At 45.5% G+C, this 27,665-nt stretch overlaps 2 protein-coding genes across 15 annotated transcripts in view; one reads left to right on the top strand and one right to left on the bottom strand.

Annotated features, from left to right (window-relative positions):
- fam110b (family with sequence similarity 110 member B) overlaps nucleotides 1-27,665 on the bottom strand; it is a 160,410-nt gene that overhangs the window by 15,810 nt on the left and 116,935 nt on the right. The gene's annotated exons all lie outside the window — the stretch shown is intronic.
- LOC142881333 (uncharacterized) lies at nucleotides 94-27,222 on the top strand. 14 transcript variants are annotated; one of them, XM_076015560.1, is made up of 13 exons: nucleotides 5,626-5,780; nucleotides 8,096-8,257; nucleotides 8,615-8,659; nucleotides 9,580-9,648; nucleotides 18,803-18,895; nucleotides 19,942-20,025; nucleotides 20,412-20,506; nucleotides 20,648-20,701; nucleotides 21,433-21,603; nucleotides 21,778-21,840; nucleotides 21,982-22,357; nucleotides 24,135-24,176; nucleotides 25,873-27,222. In XM_076015560.1, exons 1-13 carry the CDS (start codon nucleotides 5,717-5,719, stop codon nucleotides 25,878-25,880), a joined length of 1,326 nt encoding a protein of 441 aa, XP_075871675.1. In that variant the 5' UTR covers nucleotides 5,626-5,716; the 3' UTR covers nucleotides 25,881-27,222. The 14 variants fall into 14 exon arrangements, with proteins under 14 accessions (XP_075871662.1, XP_075871664.1, XP_075871675.1 ...); XM_076015559.1 differs by having other exon boundaries at nucleotides 21,433-21,654; XM_076015554.1 differs by having other exon boundaries at nucleotides 21,433-21,654; nucleotides 21,742-21,825; nucleotides 21,901-22,357.

The raw sequence follows: 27,665 nt of genomic DNA, 5'->3' as shown, positions 1-27,665 counted from the left end.
CTCAATCAGAGCAACGCCCCTCGGATTCTATTGGTCGCCGCCGTCCGCCCTACTGTCGGCTGGCAACTCGGCTATTGGCTCGCGCAAGCGTCACTCCAAACGGTGGACGGGATTTCTGCGCGTTTGACTTGTACGAGAGGCCGTAGAGGAGATTTTGATTTCTTTTCCACCTCCACAAATTCAGGCTTAGCGGCTGCACCCGAGAGTTGAGCTTCGACAATGGCATCAAAGAAGGGAGCAAAGACGCAAAAACCCAAAGGTACGCTACCGATCCTCCTCCTCTCTCTCTCTCTCTCCGTGGTGGTCATGACCGAGGTGAGGTGTCTTGCAGCTTTCACTTCGCAGGCCTTCATTCATTCCGGCGGCGCCACAGCGAGTTTCAACTCGGCCAGACTCGGCAGCCTTGACGCAGCTCCACGGTGTAACGTCGGGTCAAAGGCGGTTAGCGTCACTTTAGCTGCGCTAACCGAGACTTTAGCCGCATTTCATGCCCCAATGCATTGCGTTGCCTACTGATTCCCTTTAAACACACAGCTCCGCCTCAATCCCGTCCCTGCGACCTGAGCTCGTGTTAGCTAGCATCTACATAACGCCGACAACGTCACGCACATTGCGAGTCTTTATGTAAAGTCCGTTATTGTATTATTTTTCTTCATATTATTTCATCGTGTTTGATTTGTTTCTCCCCCCCCCCGTCAAAGCGTCGCTGGGAGACGGAGCAGCTGCTGTTTATCGGCAGCTCGGGCTGGTCGACCATGGCGACTCGGTCCCCGGAGATTACACAAGCAAACACGGCGACTCTCGCACGATCACGCTAGAACGGATTTGCTTGTCGCTATCGCGTCCGCGGCCACTCGGTAGAACCCGGAGGCTGCAGGGCTGCCGCCGAGGTGCGGATCTCGGGGCAACCCGCCCCCCTCTGCTGTCTCCACTGCTCACGTGTCAGTCTGAGAAGCGCTGGCTCTGGTGATACGTGGCTGCTCGGGGGTCACCCTTGACCCCGCATCGCAGCAGGAGGAGGGGGAGGCTGTGCTCGTGAGCTTCGAGTCCTATGCATCGCTAAAACTTAGTTCTTCTACTATGCGTAGCTAAACTTTCTTCTTCTACGCATCACTTAAACGTAGTTCTGTTTATATATATGTATACATCTCGCTAAAACGTTCGTCTTCTATACGGGCCTAAAACTTTCTCCTTCTTCTATGAATCGCCTAACTTTCTTCTTCTACGCATCGCTGAAACTTTGTTCTTTTTCTTTGCATCGCTATTTTTTTTCTTTTTCTATTCATGGCTAAAACGTAATTCTTCTATGCATCGTGAGGCTTAGTTCTTCTTCTATGCATCGCTAAAACTCAGCTCTTCTTCTTCTTCTTCTTCTTCTTCTTCTTCAAAACAAAACCCAACAAAACTCATTAATGTTAACGCTCGCTAGAATTTGGGCCACCGTCTAACTTGCTATCCCCCCCCCCCCACCCCCCACAACCTCAAATAAATAAATAAATAAATTGTATAAATCCAATAAAACAAAAAGCAATGCACTCAAAAGTCGAGTCAAACGACTTCTCAAGACAACCTTTTGCAAAAAGAGTCGAGTCATGACTCCTGAACCGAGTTGTTTCCATTGTGTGTGTTTTCATGCAAAATACTCCCAACTAGACTAAAGTACACCGTGTCCCTGACTGAGACGAGCCCCCCATCCATCCCCGCCCCTCCCCTCCCCACAAACACACCCATTGTAAATAGAGCCTCGAACGATGCCACCTCTTGGCTGTGGAGCTGCGCTGCGTGGAAACGAGGAACACATGTGGAAGCTGAAATACGGTCCATACGCGCAATTCTGAGCACGTGGGCTTCGTACTGAGACCGCACCGACGCCCCGCTGGGTGAGCTCGGTGTGGTGCAGCGCACATCTTTACGGACACACGTGAATAAAAATAGTAATTACATACACAGTAAATGAGGGGGCTCTTATAGTTTCATATGGTTGCCACAGTGCAGTCTGTCGACGATCTAGGGAACACGGTGTCCTCGTGTGTGTGTGTGTGTGTGTGTGTGTGTGTGTGTGTGTGTGTGTGTGTGTGTGTGTGTGTGTGTGTGTGTGTGTGTGTGTGTGTGTGTGTGTGTGTGTGTGTGTGTGTGTGTGTGTGTGTGTGTGAGAGAGAGAATATAAGTTATGCCCATCAAAAGCTATAGTGGTGGAATTCCACTTTTTCCATTACAGTGAGTGAGTCTGTGCTGACTGTGCAAATTTGATTTCATTATTAATTTGTAGCATGAACTCTTGTTTCTTGCTAGGTAGACGATGGACAAACAATTAAATGTCCACAGAATTCTTTAAATGAAGAGTGTGGTTGCATTTTGTCAAAGTACTTTAACTTGAAATATTGGATTGTAGAAACATTTTGTTTTGTGAATTACTACTGGATTGTACAGCTCCAGAAACCTGTTTCACACTTGTTTATTTAAAGACATACTTTAAAAAAAAAAAAAAAAAATGATAACTACCCCAAGTAATTGAGAGAATCCGGAGCCTTGGGATCCATGTGATTTTAACATTTGGTGACATCAGCTGATCAAACGTTTGAAGTGGTTGATCAAATATTGATTTTGGCCTTAGCTCCAAGCAAGGCTTTACAGGAGCTTCTAGAGGAGGAATAGCTTTGAATACATCACTAAACACTCATTTTGCATTTATTACACACTGTGTGGTTGATTAGGTCACCAGGCTTTGACAGAACAACTTATTGATTTTTCTGTTTCTGTGATATGTGCACATTTGTTGTGTGGTGTTTTTTTTTCTTTGTAGAGTTTGCATATTGTGCGTTCTCCTTACCTCTACCATTATGCCATTTATTCCCTCAGGCCTCCTCCTCACATTACAGGGCTGACAAGTATGTTGAGGTAAAGGTCAACGGCCTTGCCTGCTCCTGTGGGTCACGTGTGTTATTTTGTGTTGTGCTCGCAGCGTTTGCAGTTCTTTCTGTCTCTTACTTTAACCGTGGCGATTGTTGACATGTAACTGCATGACGGTGTGATGCAGTGAATTTCTACGACAAACGGCTACGTCGTAGTTTGGCAGGGGAGTAGAAGACGGAGCTAAAGACGTTAACTTTTGCTGTGTGCTCATGTCGTCTTTCAAATGTCTTGTTAAAAGACTCTCATTGTTGCTTTGGCCAGGATATTGAGAAGCTTTTTATAACCCTGGGCAGGATGTTCAATTCCATGGGGACTCTTTAAACCCATCTCCCCTTAAAGCAGCTCCAGGTAACCTTTCGATCATAAAATTATGATTCCAAACTCAGTAAAGATAAAGGATTAATAGGATCAATGTTGGCGAGAGGGACTTTCAAGCGCGACCCAACACGCCGGACGAACCACTATATTGCAACATCACACGTTTATTTAGAGGCAGTCTTACACACTACTATTACAAATACATAAGATTGTAAAATGACGGAATGGAACCCAATAAGTGCCCTCGATGAAAGACCAAGTAATAAAAGTGTTGAACGTTTGCTACAACGTTATTGTCGTAGCAAGCTCAAGTTACCTAGAGCTGCTTTAAAGAACCATTTTGGCCTCTTTCTCCCAATTAGCCGAGGTAATGCTTGAACTTGGAATGTGGGCCCATGTTTATGATTTTATTTCATCCCTGACGATGGGGTTTGTTCCCATGTTTGACAAATCGGTCATTAAGTGGCAAAATTGCTTTGTTGGCTCATAATTGTGAGTCTGATGTGGACGTTCCTAGATGGGATGCTGGTGGAGAAGCTTCATTGAAATGTTGCTCGCAGAACAATGAATGGTTTTGGTTATATGTTGAGCAAAGATTTGTGCATGGTTCACTGATGTACTGACATTAGATGTATTTATGTATTCAGACTGGCTGTTGTTTACTCTGATATTTCTATTATTCTGCTCCATAGAAAGGTTCTGTGGTACCGACGGCGATGTTGCATCTGGAAAACCAGCCGTTCAGATTGTCTGTTCGAATGCACTTTCCTCAGTCGGGGGGGGAATTTGTCTGGAATGTCTCTTAAGACAAACAGCCTTGCATGCATTGGTGTGCGTATGAGCTTGCATGTGCCTTGCAGCAGAAAGTTAGAAGGCGGTGCACCTCGGCCCTTACATAACAGGAGGTGTTCAGCCTGAACAATGTGTGCCGAGTTTCGCAGAAGACACTGCGGAGACATTTTTCAGTTTGTCCGCTCTAATAAGGCTGCGTCGGTTTGTTTGCATGCTTGGTTGCGTGAAGCTACTGCCTTGCTCAGAGGAGGATGGACCCTATGGAGGAACTCGGTGGTACGTTTCCCAATCTGTTTCTCTGTCTTTGTGAACTCAGTCGCTGATGTTGGAGCGGTGTGTCGGTAGCAGAAAGTCATTGTGTCTTGTTGAGGTACCTGAAGTGCTCACAGAGCCTTTGTTCACTCACATGACAGACGTATAGGTGTGGTGGTGCACTGTGTACAGCAGTCCTGGGACAGACTGAGGGAAGCGGGGCTGCCGGCATGTGTACATAAGTGATGCGTGTTTGCCGTCGTCAACATGACAGTATTTACTGTCAGCCTGTTTGTAGGTGCTTCAAAACAAACTACACAATCAGTAGGGTGACTGAAACTCACTGGGCCTGCAGTGTGAAAGGCTACGTGCACTAACGCAGAGGTTCCCAAACTCTTCCAGGCCGCGGCTCATTAAACAGCATGAGCTTCTGGCTGGGAACCATCGTCGCTAACCAACAGACACTCGCTGTGCTTCCACGACGGTGTTTTGCAAAAGTGATATTTCTGAAATTTCCACAAAGTACAGTTGCAGGTGTTTCCATTGAATGAAGTGAAGCGCATACGTCATAATTCTGGTCCAGCAAGACGCCACTGTGAGGAGGATGGAGGGACACAATTCCTTGTATGCATCTGCATTTCCATGTTGGTTTACTGTCCAGGATGGTTGTTCTATTTTTCTCTTTGATGACTATTAAAAAAAAAATATTCTGTCTCCTTCTCTGTCCAATCATTTTCACTGGTCAGTGACCTGGTCACGTGACGTCCACTTGACGTGTCAATGCCAGAAAAGTATTTCCATACTTTTGCGATATTCCTCTATATGGATCTGTGTGAAAAACCACCTCATGAGAGCCTCAAAACCGTTCAGCCACATTTTAGAGGTTTTTCCAAGTTTCCATTACCAGTTTTTTTTTTTTATGGCCATGTTTAGGTTTTGCGCAATTTCAGGGGCGATGGAAACGCAGCTACTGGTGTGAAGATTATTGCAAGTTGGCTTAAACAGAAGTCCAAAATATGCCGTGAAAATGAATAACATCATCGTGACTAATTGAAAAAAATAATTGATAGATTAGTCTACAACAAAACCAACGGTTGGTTGCTAGTCGCAGCCCCAGTCGGGTGTGGAATCCAGTGAAGTCTTGGAGGCTGCGCTGCCGTTTGTCTCTTCCCTTTTCTCTCTCTGTCACAGCCAGCTGGTCTAATAGCGCTATAAATAGCTTCCTTTGACCTCCAGTGCCATATCAGGCTCGGAGGAAAAAAAGTGGCGGCGATTACTGACGGTAGAGAGAGAGGGAGGGAGAGAGAGTGAGAGAGAGAGCAGGAAGAAAGGCAGAGAGGGACGTGACCTGAGGAGGAGGTGGAGGTGCATCCTAGCTGGGACTTCTGCTGCTGCTGCTGCTGCTCCAGCTCCACTCAGCCAGAGAGCCAGGTGTGAGGCCATGGGCGACCCAGCCACCCTGGTGGAGTCGGCCACCGCTCCGGTCATCACCACCGGCCTCCAAGGTGAGACGGACTGCTGTGGAGGTGAAGGCCTGTTAGCTGAGAGCGCCTGCTAGAGGTCACCGCGCCGTCCTGCGACGAGGGGACGGGGGGGTCGGAGCTTTTTATCCACTATGGCTTGAATATCCTGCCAGCGGTCCCGAAGGGAAATCCAAATCCAAGCCGTTTTGATGATTGACCAAAGTACTGAGATTGAGACTTTTTAAGGTTTTCTGTTTATTGTTAAATTTGTTTCAGTTTTACACGACTTAGTAGAGGCAACTTTGGGGTTGTGGAAGTTGCAGGTAACGTTTTTGTCCATGGGTCCGGTAATTGAAAAAGAAGCAATCGGTAATTAATAACGTTCTTGGCATGTCACTGTGGACTCAGCATGGACTCAGCATGGACTCAGCTGGTTGACTCCCTTCCGAGCTTCTGCTTTGAGTTTGTTGTGCACGTGTGACAATTCCGCCTGACTTGTTGCTCTTGTTTGCTTTTCAGTTCAAACTATTAAGTTGATGCTTTTCCTCCCCCTCCCTTGTTTTCAATGCAAGGCATGCATTATTAGGCATGAAGCAATAACTGAAAACTGACCTTATCAGCTGGATCAGAACCACATGAGATCTTAGTGTTGGATTCATGGATGGACAGACTGGTGCAGGAGAATTCCAGCAGCTGCTAATGATGTTGACGATGCCGGGCCGCAGGAGTCAACGACTTCCTAAACAAATGCTTTTGTGGACGGATGGCTGCGTATTGAACGCCTGCGAGGAAGCGTGTGGGGCTATGGGGGCCTGCGAGGAAGCGTGTGGGGCTGTGGGGGCCTGCGGCTGCCTTGAACTCTGCTCTTTAAAAAGCGTTTGTCTGACTTTGACCTCGCGCCGTGCAGCGGACTTCAACACCTGTTCCTTCTCTCAGCCGCTGGCTTTCTCCCATGATGCATTGTGAAATGTCATTGCCGTCCCTGGAATAGCCACTTGTGTTATGTGGTTTATTTTCTTCTCTTGGCCTCTGCACCGTTGGCTGGGAGTCTCTCCGAGGGATCGCACTCAGCCCGTGGCAAACGCATATTTTCAAACGCGCCTCTTCTCGAGGAGAAACAATGTTCAGCCCATTTGAGTTTCTACAGCAACTATTGTATTAGGGAAAGCAACCTGTGTTTGTGCATGTCCAGCATCACTGAATGAACTGACTTTAATAAATGCATTGTGGTTAATGGGTATATTAAACTGGTTCTGGATGTGCAGTGTGGTGCTGAGATTTCTGAAAATGTGAAATATTGGAGCTCAAAGACTCGATGGTCTTGGGTTTCTATCCAGGTCTTCATGCAAACCTATACCAGCAGTCAACAGTTTGGACTCAGCCTATCAATTGAATGTCTTTTCCTTCATTCTCATGACTGTTGACATTGCAGTTTCTCACTGAAGGAATCAAAACTACGTATGAACACACATGGAATTATGGAGGAAACAATCAAAGTGTCAAATAACTCAAACACTTTTTATATTTCAATTCTTCTAAACAGCCACCTTTCATAAAAATCATATTTAGAGTTACTGAACGTGTTTTTCCTTTGCTGCACAATTCCATATATCTTGCTCATATATTTGATGTCGTCAGTGTCTATCTGCAGTGGAGAAAGTTGGAAAGATTTAAAAAAAAAACAAACAAAAAAAACATTGCATGAGAAGTTGTGTCCAAACTGGTGGTGTATCTTAAAAATAAAAAAAAATCCTCTTTTTTTTAAAATGTCTCACCACACGCAGTTCATATGTTATTTGCGTTTAAATCCTTTTTATGTACTTTTATTTTTTTTAAAGACCTCCTCTGAGCAAAAAGCGTGATCCTGCATAGGGGTGTTAATGAATTGATTATCGATTGTCGACTAAGAATTTAATTGATTAAATACAAATAAATGAGTTGCAATTTATTGAACATTTTTTTATTCACCTTAAGTCACATTTTTTTACTCAGTAGAAACTGTGGTGGTCATAATATACTGGTTCCTTTTTAAAAAAGCCATTCGAAGTCAACTTAAAGTCAGAGGATGAATGTTGAGGGTGTTTCTACTGTTCTCTGATGTACAAATGGGTCACATTGGACCCTCAACATTATTGAAGGGTTTAATAATGTCTTCCTTACACGTTTTTCATTGTGAAATTTAGCTTCTCGGGAAAATCGCAGCTTATCAATTAATCGATCGACAGTCGTCAATGAACTAATGATTTAATGAATGAATCGATAACTTGCATCCCTACTCCTGTATAATGCAACGCTATCGCAGAAGCGTGTTTGGCTGCAGTAGTAAACCTGAAACTATCCACTGTGCTTTCCTGCAGATGCCACCAAACCTCAAGCGGCCAATAAGAATGGGAAGAAGGCCGACTCCGGCTCCGGCAGCGGCAGCTTCTTCACCTGGTTCATCGTCCTCGCCCTGCTGGGCGTGTGGACGTCCGTCGCCGTGGTTTACTTCGACCTGGTCGACTACCAGGGAGTAGTGGGTGAGTGCGGCGCAGTGGAACCAACACCAGCACTTTGATTCAACTTCTGTTGTGCACTTTTGACTGGTTGTGTGTCTCAAATCAGACTTTCCTTCTTGTCAGCAAATTGATTTCACAATGCTACGTTATTAAAAATAAAACAACAACAACAGTATTTTCTCAACAATCTCCTGTTTGATCAGCGCATGTCTTTCCTTCCAAGCCAATGCGACGTCTTTGAACTGAACTCTCAACCTACTGATCAACACTTTAGAAGCTCTACCTGTCGAATGTGTCGTGCATACATACATACATGTCTTTGACTTTGACTCCTGTCTCGCTGTTGTCCCAATCTCTGTGTTTTGTGTTTGCATGCAGACAAGGCTAAAGGCTTGCAAATTAACCTGTCTCAGGCCTTGCAAGGTAAAACATGACCGGACATATTCCTCTCTCCAGTCTGTATGAGTGTGATTGACAGGAGCCTGGCTCCGGCCACTCCCCTTTTCCTTCCTCACCGCCCTCCATTGTGTGTTCCATTAACCTGTGGCGTCAACAAACGCACATTTACATGTTTAATGTATTTGTAAAGTTTTTTTATTTTTTATTTAATTTTTTTTGCTATTTAATTGCTGTTTCTACAGCAGTTAGTTGAATTGACACAGATGCTTTTATGGACACTTAGCAGTGCTCACTTGCAGCTGAATATTAAATTTCATTTTTGCAACAAGCTAATGTACAAAAACACCAAGTAACTGCAAACTTCAGTTTCCCTTTGAACACAAAGTAGAAAACTGCAAACATGTTTTCAATGCTGTTCTCATGGACAGAGGTGTATCAGTGCGTTTAAACTCCAAGTGTCATCATAGTGATACATGAAGTCATCAAGAAACTGTATTGATTATTTATTCAGTCAGAACTGGGGATGATAACAATTAATCCATTATTGATGAATTTAGTCGATTAAGAATTTAATCGATTAAATTGAATTAGTCACAATTAATTGAACATTTTTTTACAGCGATAGTTAATATCATGATAACGGTGTAGTGGCAGGAAAAATACAAATATAATATATAATATATATAAAATATAATATTATATATAAAAATATTTTTTGTCATGGTTCTGTCCCATGATCAAAAACAGCTCCATGCTTCCTCACTGTGTCTGCTGCTGCTGCAGTGAATCACTTTGCATCACTGCAGCAAAGTCATTCACTGCATTTCTCTTTCCCCTCCAGATTTGATGATTTCTTTAACCGTGTGTTGTTCACTGCAATGTCACGAGTGCACTGTGACTGGCTGTGTGGAAACCATAAATCCACCTGTTTGTTGCTGCTGCAGGTAAACTGGTGGCGTACGACACCGACGGCGACGGCGACTTTGATGTGGAGGACGCAAAAGTTCTACTTGGCAAGTTCTCTTTTTATTTCCTCGTGGTGCTAATAATACCGGCGACAAGGTTGTGTAATCAGCGTCCGACACAAACAGCAGACAAACTATCTGCAGTCAATTGCTTTCTGTCTTTTTTTTTTTTTTTTTTTTTTACAACAAACAGATAAAAAACTGCTGATAAAATGATCAGCAGTAAAATACATGAACAGACTGTTGCTTCTCATTCCTGCTTCCTACACCGGCAGTCAAACACACCTGTTCCTTCTTTATCTTGACTAATGTCCACATTGTAGATTCACACACTGAAGACATCAAATATATGAGCAAGATATGAGGATAAGTGTGGCAAAAGAAAAAAAAAAAAAAAAAAAAAAACTTGTTGGAGTTATTTCACACTTTTTTTTTTGTTGAATCCATCCAGATGTGTTCCTTCATAGTTGTGATGCCTTCAGTGACAATCTGCAGTGTCAATAGTCATGAAAATGAAAGAAAAACCATGAAATCAGAAGAATGTGTCCATACTGTTGACTGCTGGTGTAAATGATGCAGTTGGTTCCTCCCCACTGGGGCAACACCGTCGATGGAATCTCATGCGTCAATTGGCCGACGCCAACAGAGACTCTCAAAATTGATTTTTCACTTTTTCCCTCTCGGACCCGTATGTCTGTCCTCATGTTCTCTCTGTTCCAACTGCAAATGTGGGTTTCTTTTGCTTGACTGAATAATATTACCTGGCTCACTCTGTCATATCTGGTAGTAACCAACATCAAGCTCAGCAACATTATGGCAACAGGACTTCAGACTTCCAGAAATGAATTCACCTTACATTTACCTGTATTGCACCTCTGAAGGGCTCCATCTCATTATTCAGCAGTGACTTTTGCCTTTGATTCATTTCTATTGGTTATTTTCTACATTGCAACGACTGTCCACCCCTTTGTCATCCATTCCTTCCACTTTACTTTGGCTTGACTTTGGTCCCAGTGACTCAGCAGCGGTGCATGTTAAAGAAAGGAGCCCACTCAGCCTCAGAGTTCCTTTGGTTGCGACTGTTTCTCGGGTTTGACGGAGCTGCCGTTACTCTGCAGTTTGCCGTTGAGTTGGACTCACTGTGAAATGATGAATTCGATATTTCATCGATGGACACTGTTTTATTCCTGTGTAATAATCTATCTTGATCTCCATGTCAATTCTCAATCTTCAGTCAGTTTTGACGAGGTTCTCATATTTGAAGCTGTTTTCAAAAGCTAGTTTGTGTTTAGTGGGTAAAGAATGGCTGCAAGGAAATGGCTGAAAAGGAGTTCTGCTCATTGGAGCGGTAGGGAAGCAGACACTTGCACACACTAGGCCAGGCATGGGCAAGCTATGGCCAGGGGGCCATATGTGGCCCATGAAGCTTTTTAAACCGGCTTAACTTGAGTAAATGATATTAATGACAATTAAGTCATAAAATACCTGAATTTCATCTTTTTTTTCAGTGTTTTAGAGTCATTTCAATAAAGAGCTAAACACCCTGCTGGTTCTGGATGGGTCTGGGTGGTTCTAGGTGGTTCTAAGAGCTCAACACCCTGGTGGGGCTTCAGAAACACTGATAGGCCCATCTCTGTCTTTTTGGAAATGGTCCTTGAGTTCACTGACAGTGTGTCAGTCATGTCAGAACCAGTAACTGACTGTCTGTTCTGCTCTCTGACCCTGAAGTCAGGAAAGCGTGACTTGCTATGAATGAACTGGTTGTCGGTCCCACAGTTCGACATCATGATGGATGTTAAACAGGATCACAGTAGTTTGATAATTGAACTACCAGAGCAAAAGAATGCTCTCTCACCTTAAACCTTCAGATGATTTTTTTCCCTGCTGCTTCAGCAGCGTATTGTCTTTCAGTCGGTTGCCCAACAGCTTTGCCCCTTTAGTGAAGCAACCACCAATAATCTAATCTGTCTCCGGACTTTAACTTGACTCTTTTTGTTCGAGCTGCTGTCAGCTTTTCTGTTTGTCCGCGCCAGGAACCATCTTTCACTTTTCACTGGAACCTCTCTAATTGTGCGACACCAGCAGCCGACGGCTGGTTTATGCCTCAAATTTGTTCCCTCTTGTCTGTGATGAAGCCCCTCCATCATCGCTCAGTTTCACACAGAGAAACCAACCTACATTGTTGGATTAATCAAGAGCCCCAATGCAGAAGTGTGTGTGTGTGTGTGTGTGTGTGTGTGTGTGTGTGTGTGTGTGTGTGTGTGTGTGTGTGTGTGTGTGTGTGTGTGTGTGTGTGTGTGTGTGTGTGTGTGTGTGTGTGTGTGTGTGTGTGTGTTCTTGCAACTTGGATGCAGTTCAAAGCCCATTTGCCAGTCGTACGAAAGAGGATTAAGGCCACAAGAAGAAGAAAAAATATATATATTACAGGAAGGAGATTTTCATTTTGAGTTTTAAATTTCGTGAAAAAAGTCGACATAAAAAAGATGACATTTTATGAATAAAGTTGACGCAAAAAGGACAATTTCGTGAATAAAGTCAAAATTTCGTGACTAAAGTTGAAGCAAATAACGTGGAAATGGGTGAGTAGACTGGATGGATGGTGGATGAACCCAGTTAGCCAGTTAACTGCAGTAAACAGGTGAATCCCACCAGGAAACTGGTGAAAATGGAAGCTCTCCAGTAGACCTGAGAGGTTTTTCCAGTTGTTTCCATCATCAGGTTTTTTTTATGGCTATATTCAGGTTTTGCTCAGTCCGAGGGCGACTGTAAAGGCAGCTACTGTCTGTGCCATTGTTGAAGCAAGAGAAGCAGTCAGTGAGGTCAGGACTCTGCTCTCTTCACCAGCAGACACGCTCCTGGGTTGGCAAGCTGAGCAGACTTTGACCTTTGACCTCGGGTGGGAAGGGGCTTTACAATGGATGAACTGAGTCGTTCCCTCTCTGCTTTACCCTCACTTTAAACTTTTCTTAACACTCTCCCCTCTTGTTCCTTCCCTCCTCTCCTCCTCTTCTCTGAACCCCTCCATTGTTGATTTCTCTCATCGATTTCCATCTCCCTTTGCCTTTTTTTCTCTCTTCGGTTGCTTTATTTTTGCTTTCCCTTGCCACACTCTTTCATTTATTTCACTTCCACGTTGCGCATCAACCCCCCCACCCCCGCCGCCCTCCAACACACCCTCCCGTCCCCTCTCCTTCTCGTCCAGGCAGGCTTGACCAGTGTGGCCGATGGTCAGGGTGAGGCCCAGGTTTTGGACTGGTTAGAAGTGGAGGATGGAGCCTCTGATTGGTTAAACGGATTCTTCACTTTCCTGTATGGTCTGATAAACCCGCTGGAGTCCCTGGAGGAGGAGCAGGACGAGCGCAGGAGCTCCGGAGTTGCGGAGGCGCAAGACGAAGACGAAGAAGACGAGGATGAGGAGAGGGTCCGACAGAGACGGATGAAGGAGCAGGACAAAGGCGGGCAGAAGATCATCATCGTGGGACTCCATAACCAGTAGCCTCGGACCAGGGCTTTTCAAGCGGGCCAGTCAGAGGGCCGAGGCTGCTGCGGTGTCAGGGATGTTGCGCCCCCCGTACCGTGACCTTTGACCTGCTACGGAAGGCGGCAATAGCTCCAGCCAGTCGCGCTCTTTGAATACGAATCCAGTTTGACCTGTTTAAGTGTGAAGCACCGCGCAGCTCCACCTGCTTCGCTCTCGCATCGACGAAATTTTGAGACAAATTCCTTTCAGAGGAGTTTCCATGATGTCAATTCTTGTGCTGGCACGATGACTCAGGAAGAAAACTGTTTTTTCAGCCTCAAGACTTGAGCCTTGTCAAGTCTTAGTTCATGTGGTAAACCTTCTGTATTAACATTTACTATATATATGTATATATATATATATATATATATATATATATATATATATATATATATATATATATATATATATATATATATATATATATATATATAAAAAACGTATGACGTATGGGCACAGAGTTGTGTGGCGAAAGCCAAAGTGGCTCCACCCCCCGATGCAAAGACGACCTGCACCTGGTGGACGACGACTCGCTTTCCTACTGCTGCACATCACAACGCACTGGTTGTGGGTTTCTGGCCGTAGACATTTGTACTTTTGTATACCTCTGTCAAGGTTAAACCTTGTGCTGTTCTTCTTTTCCAACAGTCCGGCCCAGATTACAAAATTCCAGGAACACAGTTGCTGTTTTGCAAAAAGTTAGCAAATGTTTTTGATGTCCTGACATGCTTGTAGCCTTGCACAAACAGTACTGCAACCCATTCACTGGCCACACTGTCCCAGTGTCCAGGATGAATGAATTGCAGCACTGGATATCTTGGATATCAGTCCTTTCTTTAGCCTTTTTAAAGCACCTAATTCCACTGGGGGTCTCGCTCCCAACACTCAAACAGTCGGTCATGCAAATATATCTCATCAGTTGTCAGTGTCAAGGTAATTGATTTCGGTAACTGATTCCATATTTAAAAAATTTTTTTTTTTTTTACAACATCACAGTTTTTAGTTTTACTCTGATTCTGTTATGTGTACTATGATTATATTGAATTAGTGTTGTGTTCATATTGTATTTAATTTAGAGCCGCCACAGATGGAATCCAGGTGTGTCTTGTATGTTGCCCTTCCAGTTTAGTCCTCGTGCTGTTTTGTCTCGATGCTGGGAGCGTCGCAGCTTGACGTGGTGCACAGCAGTCGAGGATTTAGACGCTTCGCTTCAAGGCTTGGCACCACTTCACACCACAAGCGTCAGCAATGAAGCACATTTCACTGTAAATCTGAAACCAGAGTGACCAAAATGCAGGTAAACTTTAAACACCTGCATTTTGGGTGACACAAGCTTTGGGTTTATTCTTATTTTTATTTTTCTCACGCAGCGATACTTGAGGCACAGTCGGGACGTGCAGAAGTTTTCTTTAAATACATTTGAAACGACCTGGGCTGTCGTGCGATCTTGCAATCCAGGCGTGAACCGATGGAGCCGCCGCTGCTCTGAAAGTCGCTTGGTGTGAAAGAGTACGGAGCGGTTTCCACGGGTCGCGCTGCAGACGCTTCTGGTGTGAATTGGGGGTTAATTGTCTAATTATCGTTATTATTAATGTTGTTTTTATGAAGCGTTTTGTTAAGATTTACAAGTTTATGAAATCTTTCCCCAGCTGCTCTGTGTTTTTGCCCCTGTCTTTGGTTTGTCGTGCGCTATAGACTGTTAACGAGCTCGCTGTGCTTGACAACCCACAGGTTGGCTCACTTTGATGAGATTTTTTTTTTTAAATCTAGTGAATTTAAATTTTCTGTCAAGTTATTTTTTGGGTCATTGGAATTATTCGGATCATATTAACAAACAGCAGGTGTTTGAATGCGCGATGGGGATCGGAGACGCTGTGGTTAGCGTTAGCGATCAAATCAAGGCCGCTGGTCATCGAAGTTTTTGCAGAAAACACTGAAGGGTTGAAGGCTTGAAGGGTTGATACATTTAGTGCCACACCAGTGACTGAATCCACTGGGCCACTGGGCCTGGCTTTTCCAGGTTGTTGTTGTTTTTTTTTTTAAATGGTTCTGTTGTTGCCCTTAATTCACATGTAGCTGCACTCCATGGGACTCCTCTAACCAAAATGACTTCATCACTTTTATTAAACGTATCTCCTGCCCTTAAATCCTATTAATGAGTTCAATTTTGTTGAACAGCTCTGTTCTTTTCCCAAATATACAAAAAAAACCAAAATGTGTGGACAGCACCCAACTCCAGCCATCCCTATTGACAATGATTTGGTTTGGTCCAAACCGTCTTGAAGCAAACTCTTGAAGCCAAAGGAAGTGTCAGTGCTTAACTTCAGGTTCCAACATTAAAAAGCTGAAGTCTTTATCTTGTTTGTGTGCTTTGGCTTCACCTCGAGGCTTCTGTTGGCCTCAAGCTGCTTTCTCTGGTGGAGCCAACATTATGAAGCCATGTAATCCATAGCAGTGATGGAGGGGAAACAATGAACAAATGCAGTGTCGACTCAACATGGGTCTCTTACTGAAAGATTCTGACTGTTTGTGTTGGTACTAGATAAAACACCTGGAGATGCAGCCAAGAGAGGAGCTAAGAAAGGTACCGTCATGCAGCTGCTTGCATGAAACTGGACTTTTGCAGTGTGGTTCTGCCTTGCGTAGAGGAATTAATCACTCATGACTCGTCATCTTTTGAACTAAATAATGTGTGTTGGTGTTTTTGTCTGTTTTTACCCTCTACTCACCTTAGCCTTAATGGAGGCCTATTGAAAACCTTGGTTTACCCTATTACGGCAGTTTGATAGGCATTTAAAAACTTTGCTCTGTATTGTTAGAACAGTGTACTGGTTTCATATTCCATCCAAGTAGTTCTTCATGTTATATCCTGAATGGCAGTGAAGCAACATCCACGACTGTTTACATTCCCAGGAAGGATGTTGCATCCTGCTCTCAGCCTCTGCTGAAAATGTTGTCAAAATCTGACCTTTTTATTGTGCTTTGATGTTTGGAAGAGGACAGAAATCTTGAAATAAAAAAAATGAAAACAGAACGACAACCTGGTTGGCCTCGTTGTCACTGATTTCAAGGATTTAGCTATGGCCTTCCAAAGTAAAACTAAAACAACACCTTAAATCTAAATATTTGTGAAGTGGTCCAAGTCATGGGCTTCTAAAAGGGAGAATAACATACTGGCTATTGGCACAGTGAACTTAGCTGGCTTAAGAAGCTTGCAAGCCCCGTGTTCTCAGTGTGTTCAGAGTAGCAGAGCTGCCAAGAGGCAACGTTGGTGGAAACTGAGGAGAAGATGACAGGATAGTAAACGACTGGATGGGCCCGCTATAGTGAGTGGGTCTCCTGAAAGCCAAGGAGCACCACTTATATTTTCCTATAGCAGGCCAGCCAGGCTTGCTGTAGCAGGCGCGCCATTCTAACTGAGACATGCCAATGAAATGTTTGGGGAAAAAAAATAATAAGCTTTTGACTTGTTTCAAGTTTGTGCAAGAAGAGCAGTTTTGCTGAACGTCTGCTTGTCATTTGATTTGAAGAGTGAACAAGGAGTGGCATGAAGTGATCATATCCTGGATGCAGCCGGTCATCACGCACGTGCAAGCTTGTGGTGACTTCCCTGTAACGGTGTGACTCTGTGCATGGCGATGCCTTGTACCGACCCCCGGTGGAGAGATGCCAAATGGCTCTTGTTGCTCATCCACCCCAGAAACCTCTCCAACCAGGGATGTGGGCTTGAAGCTTCGAGAGGCTCTGAAGCAGCAGCTGGCCATCATCCACGAACGCGTGGAGGCCAAAAAGCTGGCCAAGCTGGCTCTCGCCGAGGTCCGAGAGCTTCTGGCCAAGGAGGAGGAGCAGAAGGAGATGGAGCTGGGCAGGAAGGACATAAGAGCCAGGGTGATGGAAAGGGTGGCTGCGAGGATGAAGGAGGAAGAGGAGAAGATGGAAAAAGATGAGATGGAAAAGGCCTTGGAGATGCTGAAGAAGGAAAAACAACCGGATGAGAAGAGCAGCGAGACCAAGGGTGTGAAAGAAGGAGAGAAGAAATCAAAGAGAGGAGAGGAAAGAGAGATGAGGGAAGATGGCGGCGATAAGAAGCCTCAAGAAGGAGACAAGAGCCGAGCAAGAGACAAGAAGAAACCAGGTGGCAGGAAGTAGAGTCATTGTTTCACTGGGGTGAAATGAAAATGACCCTTTAGAAGTCGTCGTCAGCCACGTCAGGCAAGGATTAAACTGTGATTTGGTTCAGATTGAAACTGCCATGGTTTAAGTCAAAGCTGCAATCAGCTATCAGGTTAGATTTGTAGTTCAAGGCCAGTTAAATCATATCTTCAATTTAATTTTTTTTTTCATTTTCATTTTCCTTATCTAAAGTTTTAGTTTTTCCTTCTGTTGAGACGATATTACAAACTGGGATATTGCTTTACAAAAGTAGAATTGACCATAGCTATTTTATATTTATCTGTTATCCAATAAAGACAAAAGCCCCAAGCTATCTTCTAAAGCCACTTCCTCCTGCACTCAGGGTTGCAGGGGTCTGCTGGAGCCTTTCCCAGCTGTCATAGGGTGAAGGCAGGGTGACGCCCTCAGAGTTTCAAATTTGCCTCACATGCATGTTTTTGGAGTGTGGGAGGAAGCTGGAGAACCTGGAGAGAACCCAGCAGACACAGGGAGAACCTGGAGAGAACCCAGCAGACACGGGGAGAACATGCAAAGTTAATTGGCAACAAATGGTGCAACCCATTGCTTTCCAGGTGCATTTCTGTTGAAATGGTCAAAACTAGTGGTTGTATTCAGCATTTATTCAGCAAGTCAGTTTTCTGTTGTGTCCAACTGCAGTGCAGCAGACACATCAGCACAATGTGAAGGCTGGGACATCACTAGCAGTGTGGTATGAGATCATTGAAGGGACAATCTTTCCAATGACACAAAATGGTTTATTTACGGAAGTTGTTGCTGTAGTTGGTGCTGTGTCTTGCTGACAGAAATGAAAAACATTACATATTAAGTAATGGCCTTTTTCTCTGTGCTCTACTAGAAGTCTCTTAAAGTGGTAAATTTTAAGATCTCTCTAATTAGGACTCGCTAACGTACATTGTACACTGTCTTTTATATTCTAATTCTTTGCTTCAACAGACAAGAAAATGCAGGGTTCAAAGTAGGAGTGTAATGTAGTTAAAAGTCTGTTTTTAGGTGTGGTGTGAAAATAAATCCTGTTTCCATCTTAATATTTTAGTTTTGACTGAACTGAAATTCCAACCCATGGGTTTTACCACAAACACCTGCTTTGTGTTTGAAGGGAAATGTTTTCAGTTGTCCTAAAGATCTTTTTTTTTTTTTGGCAATAAAGGCTTTTGCTTTTACCCAAGGGCGTCTTTCTTTAATTTCTTGTTGTTTTTTTTGTTTTTTTTACATACGTACGCTGAGCACGTGGGTTTTTGGAAGAAGCAGATGTCCGGGTCAGTTTTAGGTTAAAATAAGGAACACAGGAACGAATTTTACCAGATTAGTTTGATGAAATCATTTGATTTGTGTGTGTCAAAGATTTTATTTTGAGTCGTTTCAGTCATCAAAAGAAACCCATGTCATTTTAAGACCAGCTGAGATAAAACACCCCCACCCCCTACACACATTCCATTCCTGGACTACACACACAGACATTGCCAACATGTCCACCATCGTCTGATGTAGGTCTGAAAGAGAAGACGGTCGTCGTCGCCCCTCGTGAAGAAGAAGCTGCCGCCCCAGTGGAGACGGCGGCTGATCCTGAGCCACCAGCAGAAGGTAACGATCTTCCCCCTGGCTCCTTCCTTACAGTGTCAAGGTCCAGATCCTGGTCTGCACTTCTCATTGAAAGTTTGGCATTTTTTGCCTTTCTGGTGGAGCCAACAACAATGATGGATATACCGCAACTAAAAAAAAATGTTGTCTGCATCACTTGTCTTGTCCCTATTGGCAGTCATCCTCTTCAACTCATGATGTCAAAACCTGAACATTTAGTGATGGTCATTCACTGATCAGAGAGACCGTTTCTTTCAATGCAGTGTATTACATCATTTTATGCAGTAGTAGTAGTCGTAAAACATTGAACAGTTGGACATGCAAGGTCAATAGTTTTAGAAAAGGTCAAATTAAGTCCATCGTTCAAGGTTGCATCTGAAAGTTCAGACGAAAGCAGAGTGAACTTTTGGTTAGCAGTGAAAGTTGAAGAAAATGCATTTTTTTGACACGAGCTTCTCAGTCTGTTATGTCTGAAATGTCAGAAAGCAAGTTAACGTTCCAAATGTCTTGTGTGTGTCAAATGCACACGAAAAGTTTGTGTTGAACAGCTCATCAATCTCACGCGCTGCAGCACTATGACACTTTATCCCGCCACTCTCACTGAGTGACGACCTCTAGCTTTGACAGGTGAGCCACAGCAAATGTCAGTCTGCAATGTGAGCCAACCCGCTTTTTGAAATTGTTCCCGATGAGCTGTTTCTGACTTGAACTTCATCGAGGTGAGCAGCACGCTGGAGTTTCTGTTCTTTTGGTAGCTGCCGGCCACGCAACACTTCAATATGCATCGTTCCTTCATCCGCTTGGTTCTAAGTACTCAGCGTATGATGGTAAAATCCATACTGCTGGGAACCCTGAATGGCTGGGCTGTCAACTTCCCTGAGCCCAGCCTGCGCCCGACCAAGTTCAGGAGCAGGTGGTGCAATCTGTGGATGCACCTCGAGAAACTGCGACGCAGCTGATGGCAGTCGGGGGTCTGGGTGTGGCCGAAGGAGCCGAACATTTCATCTCCGTATTGACTCTCCTGCTCTGTGTTTTCTCACAAACCGCAGCGGTCATCGAGCCCGACCCTGTGCCTGTGGAAGACACCATTGAAGCAGCTGTAGCAGAGGACGCGTCTGCACCACCTCCACCAGGTTCAAGACTTTGTTCTAAAATGATGTCAGACTGATGTTTAAGAAACTTGCAACCCATTATGGGAAGTGTAGAGGGGTTGTGTTGAGGCAACTGGACTGGTAAATCATCATCATCATCAGAAGGATAAGATCAAGAAAAAGCTCCCACATGGTCAACAGACCTTCATCATGATGCCTGATGAAGGTGTGCAGGAGCTTTTTCTTGATTTGGTCTGACCCCTGGGTGGCACCTTTCCCCGACGCACGTGTTCCTTGGGGAGCGCTGACATTCCTTTATGATTAATAAAAAAAAATAAATGATAGAAATAGTTAAAATGGGTGACGTCGCGCGTGCGATTCTCTGGTACCTACCTGGATTTTTAATCTTCTACCTACCCTTCACCCAGAACCCATGGTTGAAATACCAGTTGAACCAGAGTTGGTCTCGTCGGAGGCAGAGCCAGAACCAGAACCGGAACCAGAGCCGGAGGAGATTCCCGAGGTTGGTAAAAAAATAGTTGTGAATTTTTCCAGACGACCACTTGTCTTTGACCATCCAGCCAAATATAATCTTTGGCGACCTAAAGACAGTTTTAGTAATTTCAGACACATGAGAATGAAGAATAACTTTGGTTCTTTTTAGGTCCTGGAAGAAGATCCAGAGGTGCTGGAAGAGGAGGCTCCTGAGGTGGAGGAGGTATGGACTTGGTGCTGATTGGTTCTCTGTGCACTGGTCTGCCTGTTTCTACACGTAATAGGAAAGGTCATCAAGTAGAAGTTACACAACACCATCAGTTCCTACTTGAATGACATGAAAGCACGACTGAAGGCCTGTTTTTAGTCAAAATAGTAAATGGAGTGCACTTGTAGAGCTTTCAGCACCTTCACAGTACCCATGGCCTCTCATTCACCCATTCATGTCCACACTCATACACTAATGAACAGCTGCTGCCATGCAAGGTGCTTCCAGGCTCATTGGGAGCAATTTAACTTCCTGAAATTTAGATGGGCTAAGCTTTTTTTTTTGATTTTTTTTTTTTTTTTTTTTTTTTTTCTTAAATGAGGCTCAAAAAATTTAATTAGTAACAATTTGGGACTCAAATGACTCAAGTTGATATGAAAGTGTTATGTTGCAGCTGTGGAGTTAACCTTCATAGTTAAAATTTGTCGATTCCAGCAATTATAACTGCAAACAATGTCTGAAATCAGTTTATCACATAGACTTTCTCCAGCAGTGTGAATATTTTACTGAAGTGTACACATAATTTATACATCACGGTGGTTAAATGTTGCATTCCATGTTTGAGTCTGTTTTTTTGATTCACAATTTCCATTCCTGTTTGAACTGTATGAATAATGCACTTATAATGTTACAACAGTTGGCACAACAGTCCTTCTTGTCTTAATTTCCATTTATTTTTTTTTCAGTCCGTTGAGGAGGAAGTTGCAGAGGAAGCCACCACTGAAGATGCTGAAGAAGCTGTTGAGGAGGAGGCAGCTGAGGAGGAGGAGGAGGAGGCTGCTCCTGCTGAAGAAGCTGTAGAGGAGGAGGCAGCTGAGGAGGAGGAGGCTGCTCCTGCTGAAGAAGCTGTGGAGGAGGTGGCAGCTGAAGAGGAGGAGGCTGCTCCTGCTGAAGAAGCTGTGGAGGAGGTGGCAGCTGAAGAGGAGGAGGCTGCTCCTGCTGAAGAAGCTGTGGAGGAGGAGGCAGCTGAAGAGGAGGAGGCTGCTCCAGAGGAGGAGGCTGCTCCTGCTGAAGAAGCTTTTGAGGAGGAGGCAGCTGAAGAGGAGGAGGCTGCTCCTGCTGAAGAAGCTGTGGAGGAGGTGGCTGAGGAAGAGGTGGCCGAAGAGGAGGCTGCTCCTGCTGAAGAAGCTGTCGAGGAGGTGGCTGAAGAAGAGGAGGCTGCTCCTGCTGAAGAAGCTGTCGAGGAGGTGGCTGAAGAAGAGGAGGCTGCTCCTGCTGAAGAAGCTGTGGAGGAGGTGGCTGAGGAGGAGGCTGCGCCTGCCGATGAAGATGCTGAGGAGGTGGCAGAGGAGGAGGCTGCTCCTGCTGAAGAAGCTGTTGAGGAGGTGGCAGAGGAGGAGGCTGCTCCTGCCGATGAAGACAATGAGCCTGCTGAAGAGGAGGAGGCCTCTCCTGTTGAAGAAGCCGAGGAGGTAGAAGATGTTGCTGAGGAGGCAGCACAGGACGAAGAGGCAGCTCCATCAGAAGAACCGGTGGAGGACATTGCAGAAGAAGCAGCAGCAACAGAAGAAGTGAATGAGGTGGACGCAGCTCCTTCAGATGAGGCTGCTGACGAGTCGGCCGAATTGGAGGCAGCAGAAACAGAAGTAGCAGATGAGCCAAGAGAAGCAGGTAAATGCAGAGCTTCTAGAGTGATAAACTAAACACCATGAGTGTTTGGACCCCCATAACTTAGAAGTAGGCGTAGTAAACTACTTGTTAAGTAATGTTTGGACCTCAATAACTTAACCACAGCAATAGAAAAATTGGATTGGTATGAGGGGTTAAATAAACACCAAGTAGTGTTTCTACCACCACAACTTGACCCCAACCGTTTTAACTTAAATCTGTCTGAACAAAAGGGAACCAAGTATACGTACCGACGAAGACAGAATGAATGTTTTCAATCTAGAGGAGGAAGCTCATTGGCTCCTCAGTGTGTGGGGAGATACAGGAGCTCCACTCAAGCCCAGCTCCAGGCCAGGGCTGTGTCTCAATTCAGGTTCTGCACCCTTGAGACCGAGTGTCCTCCGTCTGAAGGAAGCGTTCTTCGAGTACCCAGCCTAGAAGGACGAACCAAACCCCGCCTCCCCGGTAACCACTCGGGACGGTCTAGCCTTCGGCGTATTTCCTCGTTTCGTCACCGCCGCTCCCTCCTGCTGGCCAACCCCGGAAGTGACGTTTTCATAGCATCAAGCTAACAATTGGTTGGCCATCTAACAATGCCGTTGGATGATCAAATAAGTAAAATCCTACGTTAAAAATTGGATACTTTATGTGAAACTTCAATATTTAGATTTATATGTTGTGTCTTAACCAGTATATGCCGCTAATTTCAGCTGACTTCCCAGGATCCCACGATGCTTTGCAGCAGCACGCAAAGCATCATGGGATACCCAAGTGCGCGAAGGATAGTAGCGGTGCATCCTTGGAATCGGCTAAAAACTAGTGCGTATTTCCGAGGGCGCATTTCCCTCGGGAATTGGGAGGAGCCTTCGCGCAGTGCTATGACGCAACTTCCTTTCAAAATGTGCACTTCAAGGACGCAGAGCCTGAATTGAGACACAGCCCAGGTATCACAACAAGTGCCGCTGTCGCACTGATACGACGTCACACACTGCACGCTACGCTAGACAACGTTGTTGCTACAGCAACCTATCAGGTGGCTCAATAATGTAACCCAGTCTGAACAGAGCCACATCCCATTTGGACACTGGCTACAAACAGTGTGGACAGTCGGCACTAAAGATCGGATTTGGGAATGAATCGGATTTGAATCAGATTCGCCTGCAGTCTGAACGCAGCCTCTAAGTTTGACCTTGAAGGTAGTTTCAGGGGGGTTTGGCACAGCTGTCTGGTAGATTTGAACTGGGCGCTGCCTGCACCGAGGCGCAGTGCGACTGCTAACCTGCAGTAGCCACAACTAACTCTGGAGAAATGTTAGAAATCCAAATCACAGCTGGGGAGACGGTGGAGATGTTGTCAGTGAGGATGTTGACGTCGTACCTCACAAGCACCAGTAGAGTCTGACTCTGTGGAAAAACCACTGCCATGGAAGTACACAACACCATCTGAGTTCCACCCCCCCCCCCCCCCCCCACCGCAGATCATCTTTGCCCCTGCCTCTCACGAAACCCCTGTCACAGCTTTATCAGCACTGATAATTCAATCACCAGGTTGGGCTAAAGTTCACCAGAACTATTGTTGCGCCGGGTCAGGACAGGAGTTGAGTGGTCTGCACGTCATGTTTAGCTATGGAGGGGAAGGGTCGGGGTTTAAGTCCGACGTCGACCCCTCTGTACGTGTCAAACAAGAACAAGCTGCTCTGAGGATGTTTGTCACCATAAAGCCTCCACTCATCCAGTTTGAGCTCCCGAGGCCTAATTGGTGCGTCTGTCTTTGTTTGCAGAAGAGTTCACGAGAGAAGAACAAATTCAGGATGAGCCCACAGGTAAACTCCACCAAACTGCTGTTTGTTCACTCATGTAACTTGCAGTCACCCCACCTCACACTCCTGCTTTCCTCTGGTTGAGAAAAACTATCTCACATCACTAATTTATGATTATTTATTTAGTGGTGGGATCTGCTCAGTGTTCGGCCCTCTGCAGAAAAAAGGCAGCTTTCACTTCCCGCTGTCACATTTCGTGTTGTTTTGGCAGGAACAGTCGGCGAGCTGGAGCTCGACATGTTAAGTGCTCTGCTCAAAGAAGTTGACTCAGTTTTGATTATTATTTCACAGTGCGGTGAACGTGCAGGTCACAACTTGTCCGCCAGAGCCGTTTGTTCCTCTCGGGTTGTGTAATTGATGAGTTTTGAGGGCGTTAGTCAGAGCCCGTTGACCTCCATTCTGTTGGCAGAGCAGCTTGCGTCTCAGCCACTCATCACTGGAATGGAATGGAACTGCTCACATGACCACAGGGACTAAATGATGGCAGTGGGGGGGGGGGGGGGGGGTTGCCAACATGCCAAACTCTCCCTTTTAACCCCATGTTCCACCCTGGTTCTGCCATGTAAGCATTTTCCAGATGAAAGAGTCGCCTCACAACGATTGTCTCCAAGGTCCAGTGTGTGTGTGAAGGTTTTTAGGACGCCTGCCTGACGGCGTGCTTCACACCGAGGTCCCTGTCACGCCACGCCACAGTCACGCCACGCTCTTGTTGCTGGGCTTGTTGGCTGCGTTTGCCGCCAGGTTTGGCAGGTGGATGTTGCCCCGCCTCTCCTGTCTGGCAGCTCTATTTGGACCGGGGAGGCCCCGTTTACCGGCGCTTCCTGATTACACAACGCTGAGTGAAGCCAGAGCGGCCGTCTGTTATCTGGAGCAGCGCTGTCCACGTGGAGCTGAGAGTCGGCGGATCTTTGGCTGCAGACGGACCAGTGTGTCCTGTTCTTCTTGTGACACACGGTAGTTTAACTCCGGTCCACCGGGTTGAGAATGGGCGGGGCGAAGCGGCAGTACTTAAGAGCGGCACCGAGTCTCCATCACTGGAGCAGGAGGGTTGCGACGATTAATCGACGTCATCGGTGATGCCGTCGGCGTAAATTCGTCGACACAGAAATTGAAGCGTCGACACGTCGCGCTTGAATCACACTGCAGCCGCTACATTTGTACCTGCAGTGTCGCTCGCTGGTTACATCCTGCTAAAAACAGAAGAAGAAGAACGGCTTCTTCTCTGAAAAGGCTCAAAAACTTTGAGACAAAGTTTCTAAAGTTTAGGAATATTTCACAGAAAATGAATCGGTGAAGCTCAGCGAGCATTTCCATGGTAGCGCTACGGCGATGCGCCAACACCTTAACGCCAACAGGAGGCGCTGTATCGGCACGCACCGCAGAGAGGAGTACAGTATAACACAGGTGTGAAGATTTAAGCAAGTTGGGTCGAACGGAAGTCCAGAATAGGGGAGGGAAATAAAGACGATAATCGCGACTCATCGAAAAAAAAAAGAATCCACGGATTAGTCGACAGCATAAATAATGTTTAGTTGCAGCCCTGCTGAAGAGTGGGACCCTGACCCAGCATTTCCAGGGTCAGTAGTGTCTGAGTATTTGACCCTGGTTCTGAATGTCCCTGCAGACCTGATGCTTGACCTCAACAACAAGCACTTCAACCTCTTACGTTGTTTTTTTTTTGTTTGTTTTTTTCCCACAGAAACGTAGAGGGGAAGCCCGGTCGTGATACGGCAGGAGCAGGGACCCACTCAACGTTGCATCAGCACCATCTGAGCGCGCTCAGTGATGATGCACCTCTCCACCTCTCGAGAAACGACCTCGTCGTTCTGACAACACTCTCCTGACCTCCTCCAGCTCCTCCTCCATCTTCTCCTCCACCTCTCGCCACTCCTTCCACTGAACTTTCCTTTTTGCTTTTACGTGTGTGACCAAATGAGTTGTTTACTAATACGGTTCTCCCGGTTTCCTCCCCTCCCCCCGCCCTACACCCTCACATTTCGACTTTCTACGCTTTCCTCCAAAGTGGACCGTCACTTGTGAATGGTGTTGGGGGTTCTGTGTGACGTGTATGCGCTCCAACTCTCCTCTCGCATCCCGAAGTTCTGCAGTCTCAATTCAGTTTGGAACTCATTTTCTGACGAACCTCGTGGGTTCTACTTAGCCCACAGTTTACACGCTAATAGGTTTTACATCCTGAGAGCCGTACCAAGCCTGGAACTGACCACACGTGTGTGTGTGTGTGTGGTCCATGCAGCTGGATCTGCTGCTGTGGTTGCGTTTAGAAGCTCATCACATTCATTCAAAAGCGCCGCCGGCGTGACGGAAATGTGGCTCCGCGACCTGCAGAGCCCACCTGAGCTTTTCCCAACAAGCAGCTTCTTCTTTGTTGATTTCCAGGGAACTCCTCGCAGCATAGCGGCCCCAACCTTTCTGCTGTGGCCAGCTGTGGCCACGCTGATGCAGAGTCTATGCAAAGCTCCTTCCTCCCTTCAGCCTGCCTCATCCCTCTTTTACCTCCCGCTCCACTTGTTTACCACTTAGTACGTGGCCACTCCATGATGAGACCATATGCTCACATATGAATCCAGAGAGAGAGAGTCTGTGTGTGTGTGTGTGTGTGTGTGTGTGTGTGTGTGTGTGTGTGTGTGTGTGTGTGTGTGTGTGTGTGTGTGTGTGTGTGTGTGTGTGTGTGTGTGTGTGTGTGTGTGTGTGTGTGTGTGAGTGAGTGAGTGAGAGATTGTGTGTGTGAGAGTGTGTGATTGTGTATGTGTGTGTGTGTGATCTTGTGTTGAAAATCTCTTTAGCTAATTAACCTTTGCTGTGAGCCATACTTTGATGTAGTTGTTGAGACAGTGTCGGACTTTTTCCTCATTTCGTTCTTTCACCTCCTTCACTTTTCTGTGTTGTTGTTCTTTTTTTTCTCCTTTTTAGCGTCTAGTTTTCGTTTCGTTCATATTTCTAGGTTTGATTTAAAAAAAAAAAAAAGACTAACTGACGATACTTTCAGAGACGTTTGAACTGAAGTGGTTACTTAAAACTGTGATATAAATTGGAAACGGTTCCACAGCACCAAGCTGTCGCACCGGGTCGGGTCTCTGAGGCATCATTGTGCGTTTCTTTTGACGGTAGCCACGCAGGGTCAAACCGATCAGCCGTTGCTTTCCTGTGATTAAACACCAGCCCGGCGACGGCGGCATCAGGATGAGTCGCTTCCCTCCGGCTACTTCCCTCCGTCGTCGCTCCCCTTTTTGCCCTCCGAGTTTGTTTCTACATCTCGCACGTCGCTCCATCTCAGAGGTAAAAATCACAAAAATAGGAATAAGAGGAATAACCCGTCTTATTTTCAGGGTGTTGGTATAATCTGTAGGTAGAAAGGCCTTGATATGAAAACACTAGAAGCTCCAGTCTATGGAGTGGAGCGCTGCGGAGGTCACATCCAATACTGTACGTTTGTTTTGAGTACATTAATATAAGCTGAAGAAGAGACTAGAG

The sequence above is a fragment of the Nelusetta ayraudi genome, unplaced genomic scaffold, assembly GCF_046127955.1.
Source record: "Nelusetta ayraudi isolate G7.1 ecotype Tasmania unplaced genomic scaffold, CSIRO-AGI_Nayr_v1 ptg000190l, whole genome shotgun sequence".
In the NCBI taxonomy this organism is placed as follows: domain Eukaryota; kingdom Metazoa; phylum Chordata; class Actinopteri; order Tetraodontiformes; family Monacanthidae; genus Nelusetta; species Nelusetta ayraudi.
The sequence above is the reverse complement of the archived record's forward strand: the minus strand, read 5'-3'. Positions and strand labels throughout refer to the sequence as shown.

Coding starts and splice junctions, on each gene's coding strand:
- LOC142881333 (XM_076015546.1), top strand. CDS start 5,717: ATGGGCGACCCAGCCACCCTGGTGGAGTCGGCCACCGCTCCGGTCATC. Junction 18,896..19,941: donor TCCTGAGCCACCAGCAGAAG/GTAACGATCTTC, acceptor CACAAACCGCAG/CGGTCATCGAGCCCGACCCT. Junction 22,358..24,134: donor AGATGAGCCAAGAGAAGCAG/GTAAATGCAGAG, acceptor CTTTGTTTGCAG/AAGAGTTCACGAGAGAAGAA.